This window comes from Bufo gargarizans, chromosome 7 (assembly GCF_014858855.1).
Source record: "Bufo gargarizans isolate SCDJY-AF-19 chromosome 7, ASM1485885v1, whole genome shotgun sequence".
NCBI lineage: Eukaryota > Metazoa > Chordata > Amphibia > Anura > Bufonidae > Bufo > Bufo gargarizans.
In genome coordinates this window covers 26,697,051-26,716,088 of record NC_058086.1, presented here as the reverse complement: position 1 = coordinate 26,716,088, position 19,038 = coordinate 26,697,051, and the positions used below count along the sequence as shown (strand labels likewise).

Here is a 19,038-nt window from a genome sequence, read left to right as displayed (position 1 = left end):
TGGAGTTGTCCTTTAAAGGTAACCTGTCACGGGGATTTTGTGTATAGAGCTGAGGACATGGGTTGCTGGATGGCCGCCAGCACATCCGCAATACCCAGTCCCCATAGCTCTGTGTGCTTTTATTGTGTAAAAAGACCGATTTGATACATATGCAAATTAACATAAAAGAGTCATATCTTACTTGTGTGACCAGAGAAGAGTCATATTTTCAAGCTCTGACACATCTCAGGTTAATTTGCATATGTATCAAATCTGTTTTTATACACAATAAAAGCACACAGAGCTATGGGGACTGGGTATTGCGGATGTGCTAGCGGCGATGTAGCAGCCCATGTCCTCAGCTCTATACCCAAAATCCCCGTGACAGGTTCCCTTTAAGCAAGTCATTGACAGCCTGATATAATAACGATAAGGTCAAGGAATAGGCCATGTAAGTATGGAAACGCCACTCTTCTGTATTTTTCCACTTCTTTCATTTACTAAGGTGTGAAGACAGAAAGACGTCTAGCCGATATCAAACTGTCCCGGACAACCATTGCCTTAAAGTACAGTTCCATAAAAAAACCTAAAATGGATACAGTATAATATAAAAGCGTGCGATATTGTGGAATGATCTGCAACACAGTATTGTGCATGTCTCCAAGAGAACAAATGTCAGTGTTTACTAGAAGGAAGCTTAAGACTCTTCTGTATGTCTTAGCAGGTTCCTCTCCAGTACATTTAGAGTGGGAAACTCTGTCCATTCATGTCAGGATTGATCCAGTAGAATCACTTAACTCTTGGTCATGGAGAACAAGGAGCTGAAGTATCGGGATGTGAGATATTGCGTTGAACGCCCTGTGTTTTACGAGCAAGAACTTGGGGTATCATTGCCTAGATCCACAAATACCATACGGTCGATTGTTGGTGCAGCCAAACGTAAAGTTAGGTAAGTGAGGAGTCAACTATTACTTTCAAAGGGTTGACCTTCATTGTGGTTTGACCAAGGTAAAGTTCTCACTTGATGGCTCTGATCAGATAGGATTGGGAACCTTCCATGAGTTGTATAGAAAAAAAAACATTAAAACTCAGAATAGGTGCACCACCATAACTGCAGCCTGGGACTGTAGGGTCCGTTATGTGTGTGTGTGTGTGTGTCGGGGGGTCTAACCTCCTCCATCGTTTGCTAACCTCTATAGATAGTAGGAGTCCTGAGCAGGTTCCTGTTGCCCATTATGAAGATAACCAGGCTACATAGCTACCATAGGGGCTACCTCTATGGTTTATGCCATTGAATGAGTAACACTAATAGCATATGAACACACAAACGTATGATGCTTCAGGGGCCCAAAGTCTCTATAAGACTTCATAAGAGAGCTTCAAGACTATAGATATTAAGGTAGCACTCCCACAAATTTTTTTATTCTCTGACCTGTTAAAAAAGGTATATGATGTAAACTGTAGTGACGGTAATCTTCTTACCAGTGACAGTATTTGTGAGTTATAGCCTTCCTTCTGATCCTCAGCTGTGTCATGTGACCAGCACTCCGATTTCCAACTGACACAGGACAGGAAGTCAATTACTTCTCTATTCATTCCTATGAGACTGACATTGAGGCTCCCATAGGAATACATAGAGAAACCGGCTTCCTGTCCACACATAAGATGCTGTGTTATTGACACAACTGAGGATCAGAAGGGAGGTTGTAACTAGGGATGAGCAAATTTCATATTTTGAAATTCGTTTTCGCTTCGTGTTGTGCTATTTACTGAATTGCGTTATGGATTCCGTTACCACGGACCATAACGCAATTCCATAATGGAATGCCTTTAGAGGCATTCCGTTATTCATTCCGTCATAATAGAAGTCTATGGGCTGCATAACGGATCCGTCGCGTTTACGTTATACAGGAGAGGAGTCCTCTGTATCGGAATGGTAACGGAATCCATAATGCAATTCAGTAAATACCACAACACAAAGCGAAAACGAATTTCAAAATATGAAATTCGCTGATCCCTAGTTATGGCTCAGAAGATTACCTTCACCACAGTTTACATCTACCTTTCTAATAGGTCAGAGAATAAGAATTTTTGTGGGAATGCTTCTGTGATGTTTAGGCCACTTGGAAGAGATTTTATATCTAAGCCCAAAAAAGCTACACCTCCAATACCAAAATTTACACGCCATTTCATACTATATAGATGTTCTCGCTCCGAGCTGAAGGCCTTGTTGTTCCAGTTCATCCCGATTCTCCACTGGCTGCCTCACTATCCAGTCAAGGAATGGTTTCTGGGGGATATTGTGTCAGGGATCAGCGTGGGGATCCTTCAGCTTCCACAAGGTAAGGCTGTTTTGCCGCAAAAGGGAATAAAAATGTACTAACAAGGCTGGACTACCCCTCAGAGGATCAATGGACTATCTTGTGGACCCAGGTACTAACTCTTGCACTTGGTCCATTGAGGTGAGGGGTGGGCTTTCACAATGATCTAAGGCCCCAATCCAATAGAATGTCCTAGGCACCCTCTTAGTTTGCTTATATGGTCTGGGGGTCAGTCCTTATGAAGTATATTTTAGGCATGTGAGTGGTATGTGTGGCTACCTACTCAAAGATGGTGGAAGGAAGGACACAGGCGGAACTTAAGCATGCATAACCTAAGTGGTACATCCTCAGCAAGTCACAAACCTTTAAACAGTTCATTGGGTGGTCCTGGCATCGTAACAAGGTCCTTTTACATGGGCCAGGAGTCGGGGCAGCATCTCCTCTGCCTCATCCCAGCCATCATGGAGAATGCAGTCACAGAGAGGGTTATATGAGCTATGTTGAGATTTGAGCAATTATACACACGGACTGTTTATTATAAACTCACGGTTTGGGTTCCATCCTGAACAAGCTGTATCCGTTCTCTTCCACAGGTTTGGCGTATGCTCTTCTTGCCGGAGTGCCGCCTGTTTTTGGATTGTATTCCTCCTTTTTCCCAGTGTTTGTTTACTCATTTTTCGGCACATCCAGGCACGTGTCAGTGGGTGAGTTATCGTGTACTGGAAATAAAATCAATGGTACAGTGAACTCGGAATCAACCACCAGCTAGTTTACTACCAACTGTAGTTCAGCTGAGCTTTTGCACAGGGTGTTGTGTAAAGAAGACACTTCCAAGAAGTCATCCACTGTGTGCAGACACTGAACAAGCAGGCACTTCTGGGAGATTTCAGCCTGCAGAACAGTGAATGCAGCTCTGGAGTATAAGACAGGATGTAACTCAGGATCAGGACAGGATAAGTAATGTATGTACACAGTGACTCCACCAGCAGAATAGTGAGTGCAGCTCTGGAGTGTAATGCAGGATGTAACTCAGGATCAGTACAGGATAAGTAATGTAATGTATGTGCACAGTGACTCTACCAGCAGAATTATGAGTGCATCTCTGGAGTATAATACAGGATGTAACTCAGGATCAGTACAGGATAAGTAATGTAATGTATGTACATAGTGACTCCACCAGCAGAATTATGAGTGCAGCTCTGGAGTATAATACAGGATGTAACTCAGGATCAGTACAGGATAAGTAATGTATGTACACAGTGACTCCACCAGCAGAATAGTGAGTGCAGCTCTGGAGTATAATACAAGATGTAACTCAGGATCAGTACAGGATAAGTAATGTATGTACACAGTGACTCCACCAGCAGAATTATGAGTGCAGCTCTGGAGTATAATACAAGATGTAACTCAGGATCAGTACAGGATAAGTAATGTATGTACATAGTGACTCCACCAGCAGAATTATGAGTGCAGCTCTGGAGTATAATACAGGATGTAACTCAGGATCAGGACAGGATAAGTAATGTAATGTATGTACATAGTGACTCCACCAGCAGAATAGTGATCGCAGCTCTGGATTATAATACAGGATATATCCTGCTTTTCTTTCAGGTAGTTTTGCTGTGGTCTCCATCATGATCGGCAGCATCACTGAGTCTCTGGTGCCCAATGACAACTTTATGTTGCTTGGAAATGAAACTGTAATTGATACTGTAGCAAGAGACAAAGCCCGAGCGGAGCTGGTGGCTGCAATCACTCTACTGGTGGGGCTATTCCAGGTAAGTGTCTCCGTTTCATACGTCATTGCTAAGATTGTGGTATAGCATTATAGATTATAATATACATATATTACATATACAGTATATATCATGGCTACTATCACCTATAGAGGCAGAAGCAGTCTATATAACAGTTATGGAGCCCGTGCCCACATTGGCATATAACTCATCTATTTTCTGGCTCCTGCACGCCCCGTTCTATTCCTTCTGTTCATTCATTTTAATGCTTGCAGTAGCCTGGGTGGTAATGCCCTGTATCAGACTGCAGCAGATACTCAGCACGTAGCACTTCCAATGACCACTTACTGGCATCTAAATGGTAGTCACTCAGGCAAAACGTCATGTGGTTGCTAGGCAATTCTGAACTAAACATATTCCGCCATCATATTTGTTTTGCAGCTTATCCTGGGCCTTGTGCAGTTTGGATTTGTGGTCACTTACCTCTCAGAGCCACTGGTCCGGGGTTACACCACCGCAGCTACCATTCACGTGACTGTGTCCCAGCTGAAGCATATATTTGGCCTCCCTCTGAGTGAACGGTCACAGCCTCTGTCGTTGATTTATGTGAGTATATTGACTGGATCAGGACGGCCCGGTGCCAGGGTTTGCCTGAAACCAAGATGTCTTCATTCACTGACAGCAAGCAGCTGTGCTCTCACAGTCCGAGGTTGCAGTTAAAAGCCAATCCTTTCTAATATACAAAACTAGAAGCATTAGGCCTCATTTATTAAACTGGCCTTGTTGCCCATAGTAACCAATTAAAGCTTAGATTTCATTTTTTAAATGGCTGAGGAAATATGAAAGCTGCACTGTGATTGGTTGCTATTGGAGAAACTGTTCTTGTTGCCCATGATAACCAATCAGAGCTCAGCATTCACTGTGGAAAAATGAGAGCTGTACTGTGATTGGTTGCTATGGCTAACCCATTCAGTTTTCTGATAGGCCCTTGGGACAAAACTGACCTGAACAGAATGGAGTGCTCCAAAATGCATTCCGTTCCGTTTAGTTGCGTTCCCATACCGGAAAGCAAACCGCAACATGTTGTAGTTTGCTTTCCATCCTGGGATGCGGAGCAAGCCGGATCCGGCATGACCCCTAATGCAAGTCAATGCGGACGGATCCATTTTCTCTGCCACAATAGAAAACAGATCTGTCCTCCATTGACTTTTCAATGACGTTCATGACGGATCCGTCTTGGCTATGTTAACCACTTCACATCCGCCCATAGGATATAAACGTCTTTTGGGTGGATGTTTATCTCTGAATGGATGTTCTGGAACGTCCATTCAGAGATGGCAGCTGCACGCTAATCATGCAGCTGCCGAGCGGGGGGCCTGCTGTCAGTGACAGCAGGCCACCCTAGAAAGAAGTGACCCTGCCTTTTAAATCCCTGTATACACAGCGCTCGCTATGCGCTTCCTGTCCCGGCCCGGTGGTCAGGTAACCTTGATCAGCCCTGAACTGAGGCTGTACAGCGTTGTATTCTGCTGTACAGCCTCTCAGGGGGCTGTATTTCCCCTGCAACTGGGGTTACTATGTCAGCCCCAGTTACAGGATAAATCAATGGTGAAAAAAAAAAGTGAAGGTAAATGTCCCCAGAGGTCTTGTATGAACTTATGGGGGAGGCAAAGTGTATTACTTACCCAATTAAGTAATTCAATAAAAATGTTAAAAATAGAAAAAAATAAAATAAAATAGACATATTTGGTATTGCCGCGTCCGTAAAGACCGGATCTATAAATATGTCACATGATCCACCCGGTCTAATAAACACCATAAAAAAAAAAACTGTGTAAAAAAAAAAGCCATTTTTGTCACCTTACATCACAAAAAGTGCAACTCCAAGTGATCAAAAAGGTGTATGTCCCACAAAATGGTACCAATAAAAGCGTCAACTCATTCTGAAAAAAATTAGCCCCTAAATAAGAAAATCGTTTAAAAATTGAAAAAAACTATAGCTCTCAAAACAGAACATGGAGACATTAAAACATAATTTTTTTGTTTCAAAAATGCTATTATTGTGTTAAAGTGAAATAAAAAAAAAAAGGTATACATATTAGGTATCGCTGCGTCCGTAACAACCAGCCAAAAAAATAAAAAATGTGCCAAAAAAGCCATTTTTTGTCACCTTACATCACAAAAATTGCAACACCTAGTGATCAAAAAGGCGTATGCCCACCAAAATAGTACCAATCAAACAGTCACATAAACAGTCACATAAAAAAGCTATGACTCTCAGACAATGGAGACACTAAAATATGTTTTTTTTTTTCTTCAAAACTGCTATTATTGTGTTAAAGTGAAATAAATAAATAAAAGTATACATATTAAGTATTGCCGCATCCATAAAAACCAGTTGTATAGAAATATCACATGACCTAACCCCTCAGGTGAACACCATAAAAAAATAAAAAAAAAACAGTGCCAAAAAAAAACATTTTTTGGCACCTAACATCACATAAAGTGCAACACCAAGCGATTAAAAAGGCGTATGCCCCCCAAAATAGTAGCAATCAAACCGTCACCTCATCCTTCAAAAAATTTGATCCTATCTAAGACTATGGCTCTCAGACTATGGAGACATTTCAAAAATGCTATTATTGTGTAAAACTTAAATAAATAAGAAAAAGTATACATATTATGTATTGCCACATCCGTAACAATCTGCGCTATAAAAATGTCACATGTCCTAATCCCTTAGGTGAACACTGTAAAAATAAATAAATAAAAACTGTGCTAAAACAACCAATTTTTTGGTCACCTTGCCCTATAAAGTGATATAATGAATAATCAAAGAGTCATATGTACCCGCAAATCATACCAATAAAAACGTCAACTCTTCCTTCAAAAAACGAGCCTCTGCACCAGACGATCGGCAGAAAACTAAAAAAAATATGGTGTTCAGAAAATGGAGACACAAAAACATAATTTTTTTTCAAAAATGCTTTATTATGTAAAACTGAAACAAACAAACAAACAAAGTAGACATATTTGATATCATTGCATCCGTAACTACCTGCTCTATAAAAATAGCACGTGATCTACCCTTTCAGATGAATGTTTAAAAACAGTGCCAAAACAGGCATTTTTTTGGTTACCTTGCTTCACAAAAAAATGTAATATAGAGCACCAAAAAATTCCAAGTTTCCAAAATGGGGTAACTTTTTGGGAGTTTCTACTGTAAGGGTGCATCAGGGAGGCTTCAAATGGGACATGGCATTTAAAAACCAGTTCTGGTAAATCTGCCTTTCAAAAACCATACGGCGCTCCTTTTCTTCTGCGCCCTGCCGTGTGCCCTTACAACAGTTTACGACCACATGTGGGGTGTTTCTGTAAACCGCAGAATCAGGGTAATAAATATAGAGTTTTCTTTGGCTGTTAACCCTCGATGTGTTAAAGAAAAAAATTGATTAAAATGGAAAATCTGCCAAAAAAGTGAAATTTAGAAATGTAATTTCCATATTCCTTTAATTCTTGTGGAACACCTAAAGGGTTAACAAAGTTTGTAAAATCAGTTTTGAGTAACTTGAGGGGTGTGGTTTCTACAATGGGGTCATTTATGGGGGGTTTCCACTATGTAAGCCCCACAAAGTGACTTCAGACCTGAACTTGTCCTTTAAAAGTGGGTTTTGGAAATTTTCTTAAAAATTGTAAGAATTGCTTCTACAATTCTAAGCCTTCTAATGTCCTAAAAAAATGTAATGACATTTCCAAAATTCATGCCAACATAAAGTAGACATATGAGGAATGTTAAGTAATAAATATTTTATGAGGTATCACTTTGTGTTTTAAAAGCAGAGAAATAGAAATGTAGAAAATTGCTAATTTTTTCAAAATTTTTGGTACATTTTGGATTATGTTATAAATAAAGGTGAAATATATTGACTCAAATTTACCACTGTCATGAAGTACAATGTGTCACGAGAAAACATTCTCAGAATGGCTTGGATAAGTAAAAACGTTCCAAAGTTATTACCACATAACGTGACACATGTCAGATTTGCAAAATTAGGCTCTGTCAGGAAGGGGGAAATGGCCCGAAAGTGAAGTGGTTAAAGATAATACAACCGGATCCGTTCATAACGGATGCAGTTGGTTGTATTATCAGTAACGGAAGCGTTTTTGCTGAACCCTGCCGGATCCAGCAATAATACTAGTGTAAAAGTAGGCTTAGACTGTATTGATGATGTAGGGATTGGGCTTCTACAATGATTTCCTCCGGTGGTCCCAAGTAACCCAAGCTTGACACTGGAAGGGGTCCAGGTGTTACATACTTGCTAAAATTTATGTTGATACATTCAGGGCAGTGAAGCATGTATCAAGGCCACCCTTGAGCACCCACTTCTGGGTGGAGTTTACATAAACCCCACCCATTTTGGCCCAGGAAAAGCCAAAATTGCGGTTATTGTCTTTGAAAATCTGGGACAATCCTTGAAAATTCTAGACTATTGTCAACTATGGTGTTATGTCTGTAATGCATAGGACCAGGTCAAGGTGCAGGTCCTGTGCATAATTTTGGTATGCCTCAATCCCACCCACTTGATCCGTATTGCAGCCTTGTGCCTCCCTATAAAGCCGTCCTGGTAATACTGAAGCTACGCCCCTTAATCAGCCATGATAAGTTATTAAAGGGGTTGTCCAGCTGGTACTTTTTTTTAAGCATCAGAGTGAAATAATTAACAAATTAAATCATACCTCAAGGATCCCCCTCCATTCTGATTCTGGTGCTTCCTGGGTCTCTGCTTCCTGGTCCCTGATGACACACAGGAAATACCCACTCAGCCAATCATTGGCTAATGTGGGTATTCCCTGTGGCCAGTGATTGGCTGAGCAGTCATTTCCTGTGTGTCAGAAGACCAAGAAGTATTAACCAGCAGGACCCAGGAATCCACTGGAATGGGAACGGAGTGGGGACCGGTGAGGGGAGTGTCACTTCTTTTATGCCTTTTGACCCTTGAATAAATGACCTACCCCTTTAAGGATAAGTAATGTATTTTTATTCGTTATTTTTTTTCTCTTTCTTTTCAGTCTTTAGTCAGTTTGTTCCGCAGAATCCACAAGACGAACATTGGCACGCTTGTTGTGAGCCTCATTGCCCTGGTTTTCCTCTTTGCAGTCAAAGAAGTCAACCAGAGGTTCCGTTCCAAATTATTCATGCCCATCCCTATAGAATTGGTGGTGGTAAGTACATGCTTCTCTCTAGAAATCACTTACCTGTGTAATAGCCGGTACTGGGTGCATTTAAAGAAAGGATCATATAAAGGAATGCACTCATTATTTCACCAGTGGATGGAGCGTTAGAGTATTGTGTGACAGTATTTTGTGTGTTCCTTAAGGTCTTTTGGGGTTCCTCAGAAGCACGCCACGTGGTTAGGAGTAATATTGCAAGTAAAAAAAGTAAAAAGGGGTTGTGCAGGCCATATATATTGATGACCTATCGTTAGGATAGGTCATGAATATCTGATCGGCGGGTCCCAACACCCGGCACCCCTGCTGATCAGCTGTTTGAAGAGGAGGCGGCACCCCATGTGAGCGCTGCTTCCTGTTTATTACGCTATACGTTGTCTCCTCTAGAGCGCTGGTGTACTGTAATCACAACTGCTTGCTCCATTCAAGTGAATCACACTGCACCGCCGGGACTTCCAAGATGATGGGCAGTGTAATGAGGAGGAAGCAGCTGATTGGCGGGGGTACCGGGTGTTGGACCCTTCCCGATCAGATTTTTTTTATTTTTTTTGCTTTTTGGTATAACATAGAAAACCATAGAAACATAAAATCATAAAGTATAACATTATATGAAATGATGTGTCATTTACCATCCAGAGGCCAGAAACACAAACACCTGACATGTTGTTAAAGTGCCTTGAAATTAGCCAATACACCACTCCAAACCTTCTCAGTGTAATCAAACTGAGACTTAGGCTACATGCACACGACCGTTGTGTGTTTTGCAGTCCGCAAATTGCGGATTCTCAAAACACGGATGGCGTCCGTGTGCGTTCCGCAATTTGCGGAACGGCACGGACAGCCATTGATATAACTGCCTATTCATGGCTCCAGGGCAGCAGATCGTGTAGTCTAAACAGTGATCTGCTGCTCAGAAAACATCAATCTGTAAGAGGACGAGGGATCACAATATCGACCGCCAGTGGCGTCTCTAGCTTTCAAATTTTGGGGGGGCACACTGGGGGCCAGGACAAAAGTAGGGGGGCAGCTATAACAACGATACATTTACACAAGTAGCGATACTTTACCCAATACCTAAAACCGCAACAGGGAAGAAAAGTCCAGCTGCCTGTGGATGACACTTTTATAGAGAGGGGGATCTGTGGATGACACTGCTATGGGGGCGGGGATCTGTGGATGACACATACCGTATATAGCATCTTATGTGTCATCCACAGATCCACCCCATGACAGTGTCATCCCCATTTCCCCCTCCATAACAGTGTCATCCACAGATCCCCCTCCCCGCCACTTACAGGAGTGTACATTTGACATTTCTAAACTGTAATCCATATCCTGCAGTAACTTTAACTTTAAATCAGGATTAAGCGGCCGCTCATCTCTACTAGTACCTTAACCTTACACCACTCGGCTAGCTTCGTTAACAGGGCCAGGCTACAGCCTACAGGTACTGCCTGTTAGTTCTTATCGAGCGAGTGCTGATTTCTGCAGGTCAGAGGATACGGATTACAGTTTAGAAGAAATGTACACTCCTGTGAGCGGTCCAGACCAGTGGCGGATCCAGAGCCTGGTTTTGGGAGGGGCACTTCCAGATTATTTTCTGTCCGCCGCCACAGAACAAGGGTGCTAATAGAACAGACTACACAGTGTAGATGTATACTGTATATTGTGTGGCACAGTGTAGAGGTATACTGTGTGGCACAGTGTAGAGGTATACTGTGTGGCACAGTGTAGAGGTATACTGTGTGGCACAGTGTAGAGGTATACTGAGTGGCACAGTGTAGAGGTATACTGTGTGGCACAGTGTAGAGGTATACTGTGTGGCACAGTGTAGAGGTATAATGTGTGGCACAGTGTAGAGGTATAATGTGTGGCACAGTGTAGAGGTATAATGTGTGGCACAGTGTAGAGGTATATGTCTATAACATAAACATATTTCACATGAACACTTACAGTTACTTGGCCCTTGGGGATCTCGGACGCCACTTCCACACTTTGGCCGGGGGCTCGGCGGAGCTGATGTTGTGCTTTATCCTAATGAGAAAGATTTTATAATAAGGATTTGGAGAAGGGGCAGAGGGATAGCAGAGCAGGGAGAGGCTGGCGCTGCTACTAGGGGGTCATACCATGTGGGAGTAATAAAGCCCACCATAATGCCCCCCAGTAGAAATAATTCTCCTTATAATGTGACAATGCAAAAAATACCTCCTTATGCCCCCAGTTGAGCTAATGTCCCCCATAATGTGCCAGTATAAAATATCCCTATATAGTGCCCCCAGTAAATGCCCCCAGTAAATGCCCCCATAGTGCTCCTCTCCCCCTTCCTCCTAGTGCCCCCCATAATGTACCAGTATAAAATGCCCCAGTAGATGCCCTCAGTGTCCCCCATAATTTGCAAGTATAAATTACCCCTTCTTAGTGCCCCCGTAGATGACTCCATAGTAGTCCTCTCCCCCCTTCCCCATAGTACCCACCATAATGTGTCCCAGTATAAAATGTATTATACAGCCCAGTATTAAGTCCCCCCCAATGTGCCAGTATCACTATTGTAAAAAAAAACAAAAAAAAACACTTATACTTACCTCCATGTCAGCGATGCGATGCAGGCCTCTTCTGGCCTGTGTCCCACGCTGTATGGCTCAGGCGGCGCAATGACGTCATCGCGCCGCCTGCGCCGGCCTCTGATAGGCTGCTGGCCTAGTGCCGGCAGCCTATCAGAGGAAGGGGAAAAGGGGAAGGGACACGCCTCTCCCTCCCCTGCACCACCGCCGCTGGCACGCACAGGCAGATTACTAAGGAGATGAGCGCAATGGAAGCGCTCATCTCCCTGTGCCCGGCGGCGGCTCACTTTGGGGGGGGAGCATTTTAGTTGGGGGGGCACATGGGGGGCACAGCATGATGTAGGGGGGGGCCGTGGCCCCCTTCTGGCCCCCCCCTGGCGACGCCACTGTCGACCGCTCGTCCTCATACAGCAGGGATGCTCAACCTGCGGCCCTCCAGCTGTTGTAAAACTACAACTACCATCATGCCCTGCTGTAGGCTGATCGGTGTAGGATGTCGGGGCATTCTGGGAGTTGTAGTTTTGCAACAGCTGGAGGGCCGCAGGTTGGGCGTCCCTGTCATACAGTAAAGGAGATCGCTGCATGTAAATTCACTAAACGAGCAGCTGACTGTCAGGAAGGAACGCTTCCTTTCCGACAATCTGCTACAGAATCGCCCTTTTTAAATTCACATTTAAACTTAAGACCTGAGGGACCCAAGTATATTGCACATTGTCCTCCCCATCCATCCCCTACTCTAGAGGCTGATGACCTATCCTGGGGATAGGTCACCAATACATATGCCCTGCAAAACCCCTTTAATTCATTATGTAATACAGTACGCTAGGTTTGGTAAAACCACACAGTAGTACAATAAGAAAAGCCATAACCACAATGTATCACCAGAGGGCGAAATAGTATTTAACACATAAATCTGTTTGGATTCCTTTTGTTTTAGGATTTTATCGAAGTCTCCTCCCCTGATAGAATGTTTAATTGTCTCGATCATGGAGAATCGCTGTGTTTTTACATTGCCTCCATGATGGAGTACTACATGCCTTGAGAGCGGTTTGTCGCGTTTGTTGCGAACATCCCCAACATGTTCCAAGATTCTTTTTTTGAAGGCTCTACAGGTCTTGCCAACATATTTACTTGCGCATTCACATTGAGCCAAATATTCTAGCTCTACGGTATTACAGTTTGCAAACGTACGGGCAGTGTATGTCCGTTCTTGAGCACGATTAGAGAAAGCGTCACCCACTTCAATGAAAGGGCATGCCTTACATTTTCCGCACCTGGGGGTACCCAATCTCCTGTCCAACAGCCAGGTATTTCTGGTTGGGGCTTCAAAGTGGCTGTGCACTAATGTGTCCCCTATGCTGCGACCCTGCCTAATCGTTATTGCTGGGTAGTCTGGGAGTAGGTTTGTCAGATCGGGATCTGTTTTAAGAAGACACCAGTATCGTCCCAAGATTTCCCAAACTTGTTGGGATGAGGTATCGTATGTACCGATAATTCAGATTATTTCTGGTGAACACTTTCTCCCCTCAGATTGAAATAGTGTGGACCTGTCCACGGACTCCGCCTAAGGGTCCATTCACACGTCCGTAGTGTATTGCGGATCCGCAATACACCCGGCCGGCACCCCCATAGAACTGCCTATTCTTGTCCGCAATTGCGGACAAGAATAGGACATGTTCTATTTTTCCCCGGAGCCGCGGATCGGAAGATTGGGGGCGCGCACTGTGTGCTGTCCGCATCTATTCCTGCCCCATAGAGAATGAATGGGCCCGCACCCGTTCTGCAATTTGCGGAACGGATGCGGACCCATTCTACGGATGTGTGAATGGACCCTTACTCCAAGCCTCATAGACACAAGAGTCAGGGGATCCCCTCTGTTTGAAACGGTGAAATAATTGTGAGGCCTGCCTGGTGAAATCCCTGTGGTCCGAACAGTTTCTACGTACCCTCAGGAATTGTCCCTTAGGGATGCCCTTCCTCAGTGATCTCGGGTGGAAACTGTCCCACCTTAGCAGGCTGTTGGTTGATGTTTTTTTTACGAAGCAGTGTAGTTTTAATGGCATTATCATCTCCCCTTTGAATCTGTATGTCCAAAAAGGTTATTGTGTCACGCTGAAGTTCATATGTGAAAAATAGCCCTATATGATATGTATTGAGCTCACTCATAAAGAGTTTAAAGTCATCCTCTGTCCCAGACCACAATAGCAGGATGCCATCTATAATTCTGGACCAGAAGGTGATAAATCTGGTCCAGCGTGTCATGGTCTCAGAAAAAACAATGCTATCCTCCCACCAGCCCAGGAGCAGATTTGCATAATTCGGTGCACATGGGATCCCCATCGCGGTGCCCCATCGCTGGTGGTAGAATTGGCCATTAAACACAAAATAATTGTGGGTACAAAGTCCAAGAGTTGAATGTCAAATTGATTATGTTCCTTCAAGTCATTGGACCTAGAATCTAAAAAGTGCTTAGCCGCTGTCAAACCATTGTTGTGGGGGATTGAGGCGTATAATGCCTCCACATCAATGGATGTTAGCCAGATGTCTGGTTCCAATGTGATGCCATCGATGAGTTTAAGTAGATCTGTTGTGTCCCGTAGATATGATGGTAGGGCTGTAACAAATGGGCGAAGTATTTAGTCAATATAAGTGCCTGCCTATCCCAGATACAATAGGTCGGCCCTTGAGGGGACTAGTACCTTTGTGTATTTTTGGAAGACTGTAAAACGTAACCATCCTAGGATTGGATGGTCCAAGATACTCAAATTCTTTCTGGTCAATTAAGAGCCTCCCGCAGCATCTAGTATGGCTTTTGTGAATACGGAATACTGGGGTCAGACTTCAATAGTTCATAACATTTATTTGTCAGATAGAAGTGACAGACACGTATTTCGATATTGTTGAACAGACATAACAACCACATTGCCCCCCTTATCCGAGGGTTTGATTACCAGGTCTTTGTTCATGTTTAGAGGTCGTTACACCTCCATCTCTGTAGACGTGTAGTTTTTATACCTCAGTGTCGGTACAATGTTTTTAAGATCCCTAGTTACGGATGTCAGAAAAAGGTCAATATTGGCTTCTCCCAATGTTTTTGGGGGCATTTTAGTGCTCTTATTTCTAAGAGTGGCAAAGGGACCCACGTTCGTTTTCATCCAGTAGTTCCACCAAATCATCAAGTCCTTGTAGATCGCTGGGTTCAATTCCCAGGTCAAGGCTTCTTTTTTAGAGTGGTACTCCCACCTTATGCAGTTCTTAATATACCAATGTTACAGAATCACAGACTCAAAAGTAAAAAATTTTATAGGGAGCCTTTGCACCTACTGCTTAGCATTGAGGACAGTGACTCTCTGACATCATCGTATCATAATGTAATCCTGCTTCTGTTCAGATTAGCTTCATATAATGTCTCTCCCCCTTGCTAATATCTGCTTCCATCTTCTAGCTCATCGTTTCTACTGCAATATCATATGGAGTGAATCTTCATGGAAATTATGGTGTAGGCATTGTGGGGGATATTCCTACTGGGTATGTATCTTCTGGTGAGAACTCCCTACCTGCTCAGCTTCCTATTTATGTATATTTAGGAGGCACTATTATAGCAGTAATATTCTTGTACATATGAGCAGTATTATAGCACTTATATTCCTGTACATAGGAGCAGTATTATAGTAGTTATATTCTTGTACATAGGAGGCAGTATTATAGAAGTTATATCCTTGTACATAGGAGTAGTATTATAGTAGTTATATTCTTGTACATAGGAGCAGTATTATAGCAGTAATATTCTTGTATATAGGAGCAGTATTATAGTAGTTATAATCTTGTACATAGGAGCAGTATTATAGTAGTTATATTCTTGTACATAGGAGCAGTATTATAGTAGTTATATTCTTGTACATAGGAGCAGTATTTTAGTAGTTATATTCTTGTACATAGGAGCAGTATTATAGTAGTTATATTCTTGTACATAGAAGCAGTATTATAGTAGTTATAGTCTTGTACCTAGGAGGCAGTATTATAGTAGATATATTCTTGTACATAGGAGGCAGTATTATAGTAGTTATATTCTTGTACATAGAAGCAGTATTATAGTAGTTATAGTCTTGTACCTAGGAGGCAGTATTATAGTAGTTATATTCTTGTACATAGGAGACAGCATTATAGTGGTTATATTCTTGTACATAGGAGCAGTATTATAGTAGTTATATTCTGGTACATAGGACCATTATTATAGTAGTTATATTCTTGTACATAGGAGCAGTATTTTAGTAGTTATATTCTTGTACATAGGAGCAGTATTATAGTAGTTATATTGTTGTACATAGGAGAAGTATTATAGCACTTATATTCCTGTACATAGGAGCAGTATTATAGTAGTTATATTCTTGTACATAGGAGCAGTATTATAGTAGGTATATTCTTGTACATAGGAGCAGTATTATAGTAGGTATATTCTTGTACATAGGAGGCAGTATTATAGTAGTTATATTCTTGTACATAGGAGGCAGTATTATAGTAGCTATATTCTTGTACATAGGAGCAGTATTATAGTAGTTATATTCTTGTACAGAGGAGCAGTATTATAGTAGTTATATTCTTGTACATAGGAGCAGTATTATAGTAGTTATATTCTTGTACATAGGAGCAGTATTATAGTAGTTATATTCTTGTACATAGGAGCAGTATTATAGTAGTTATATTCTTGTACAGAGGAGCAGTATTATAGTAGTTATATTCTTGTACATAGGAGGCAGTATTATAGTAGTTATATTCTTGTACATAGAAGCAGTATTATAGTAGTTAAATATTTGTACATAAGGGGCAGTAGTATAGTAGTTATTATTGGTGGCATACATGTTTCTCTGTTACAGGCTGGTAGCACCAACAGTACCCAATTATGAGTTTTTTGCCAGTGTTGCTGGGAATGCCTTTGCCATTGCTGTGGTTGGATATACTATCACTATATCGCTGGCTAAAATGTTTGCAATGAAGCACGGTTATAAGGTAGACAGTAACCAGGCAAGTTTTAACACTTTTTTTTTTTTTTTTTTGCATTTTTAGCTTTGTACCTTACATGGGATTAGAAAAAAGAATGGAGCACTTTTCTGTATTTATGTATTTCCCAAACACAGGGACACTGTTGTCAGTGAGCTATGTCTGTATTCAATAGAATGGGGTATAATCACAATACTAGACACAGTAGTGGGACAAGAATGGAGCTATATAAAATACAATGTACATATACAAATTATCAGCTGCCAGTATTCATGATCTAATTGTAATATCATTGTATATGTTTATTCTCCCTCTAAGGAGCTGATTGCACTTGGATTAAGTAATCTCACTGGCAGCTTTTTCCATTGCTTTGCTGTCACCTCATCAATGTCCAGGAGCCTTGTACAGGAAAGTACAGGAGGAAACACACAGGTAATGATAGGAGATAATGGCAAAAAAAAGTATCTGATGGGGGTCTGACTGATCATGAGAATGGGGGCTGTGTTCCCCCGCTTGAATGAAGTGGCAGACATGCATGCGTGTTTATAATTACAAAGTTTTACAGCTTTCTAATGTACTCTGTGTTTCAATTTCTAACCAATTACAAGATCTCTGCTTGCCGTCAATAAACGCATTGCTAAGCCGAAAACCTGTCCCGACCGTATCCAGCGCGCACAATTGCTGGGCTTGTTACAAGGGCGAAATGGGATGCACTGTAAAGAGTCCCGGACCCTGAGCAATCAGGACGGGGTTTCACCTTTTTTTTCATAAATTACCATTTTCTTCCTCTATTTGCCAGATTGCTGGATCCATATCTGCGGTCATTATTTTGGTGAGCATTCTCAAGGCAGGGGAGCTCTTTACATGCCTTCCAAAGGTAAGAATTTCTTCATTTATTTTAATCTTTTTCCCTGCCACCCTTTTTACCTTTTGCCTTTGAAATCCCAGACATATTGGTTAAAATCCATCTTTCCTAGGATGAGATAAATGCAGAATTGATATTTATTAGGATATCAATCTGAAAAAAAGACATTGATCACATATCCACATGCCATGCATTGATCTACCGCTTTTCAGCATAATTTGTAAACTTTTCCATTGAGGCACTTAGTATACTCTTGATCAAAATGCGTAGGTCCACTTACCACATCAAGATGGCCTTTTATGATTGAGGTCCTACTCTAATTTGGCGCAGTGCCATATGGTGACCACCGCCGCCACTACTCAGCACCTGCAGGTGGAGAGACCCAGCGGCCCAAAGGCATCTCGCTTTACAGCCTACAGGGAGATTGAATATAACCAGCTCATTATTGTTAGCAAGCAAATGATAGGTTTTAGGTATTGCCTAAGATAATACACAAAAGGAAAAGTGTAGAGGGCAGACACAGATTAGAGCCAGGGGCTGGGGTATCTGGAGGGAGCTGTGACATCACAGCATGGGGGCAGGGCTATCTGGGGAAGGCTGTGATGTCAGAGGAGATGGGATTATCTGGGGAAGGGTGTGCTTATCTTGGGAAGAGTGTGATGTCAGAGTGATGCAGTGGGATTATTTTGGGATGGATGTGATGTCAGAATGAGGGATGAGGTTATCTAAGAAGGGCTGTGATATCCTGTCAACAGGGCTTTTTTTTTCCGCCTTACATAACGGAACAAAACAGAACTATGATTTGTGCCTATAGAACTCTATTAGGACGGATCAAAACGGAATGCCTCTAAATTCTGTTATAGACAGGGTTATAACGGAACAGTATAATGGAATATACAAAGCATATGTGTACCCACCCTTACCTGGAGTAAAGTGTGATGTCAGTGTGAGGGGTGGGGTTATCTGGGAGGTCTGTGATATCAGAGTGTGTGTGCGCGCGGAGTTACAGGTTGTGATGTCAGAGTGAGGGGTGGGGTTATCTGGGAGACCTGGGTATATCAGAGTGTGTGTGCGCGGAGTTACAGGTTGTGATGTCAGTGTGAGGGGTGGGGTTATCTGGGAGAGCTGTGATATCAGAGTGTGTGTGCGCGGAGTTACAGGTTGTGATGTCAGTGTGAGGGGTGGGGTTATCTGGGAGGACTGTGATATCAGAGTGTGTGTACGGAGTTACAGGTTGTGATGTCAGAGTGAGGGGTGGGGTTATCTGGGAGGTCTGTGATATCAGAGTGTGTGTGCGCGGAGTTACAGGTTGTGATGTCAGAGTGATGGGGTGGGGTTATCTGGGAGAG

The 19,038-nt window shown here is 42.4% G+C and overlaps 1 protein-coding gene across 1 annotated transcript in view; it reads left to right on the top strand.

The window, feature by feature from the left end:
* The first annotated feature begins 785 nt into the window (after positions 1-785).
* The window catches only part of LOC122943093 (solute carrier family 26 member 6-like), a 31,472-nt gene continuing 13,219 nt past the window's right edge, over positions 786-19,038 (top strand). The window contains exons 1-10 of the mRNA XM_044300528.1: positions 786-928; positions 2,182-2,321; positions 2,894-3,004; positions 3,912-4,078; positions 4,478-4,642; positions 9,107-9,259; positions 15,272-15,354; positions 16,701-16,848; positions 17,143-17,256; positions 17,624-17,701. Coding sequence (XP_044156463.1) covers positions 786-928; positions 2,182-2,321; positions 2,894-3,004; positions 3,912-4,078; positions 4,478-4,642; positions 9,107-9,259; positions 15,272-15,354; positions 16,701-16,848; positions 17,143-17,256; positions 17,624-17,701 — 1,302 coding nt within the window. The remainder of the gene's footprint in view (positions 929-2,181; positions 2,322-2,893; positions 3,005-3,911; positions 4,079-4,477; positions 4,643-9,106; positions 9,260-15,271; positions 15,355-16,700; positions 16,849-17,142; positions 17,257-17,623; positions 17,702-19,038) is intronic.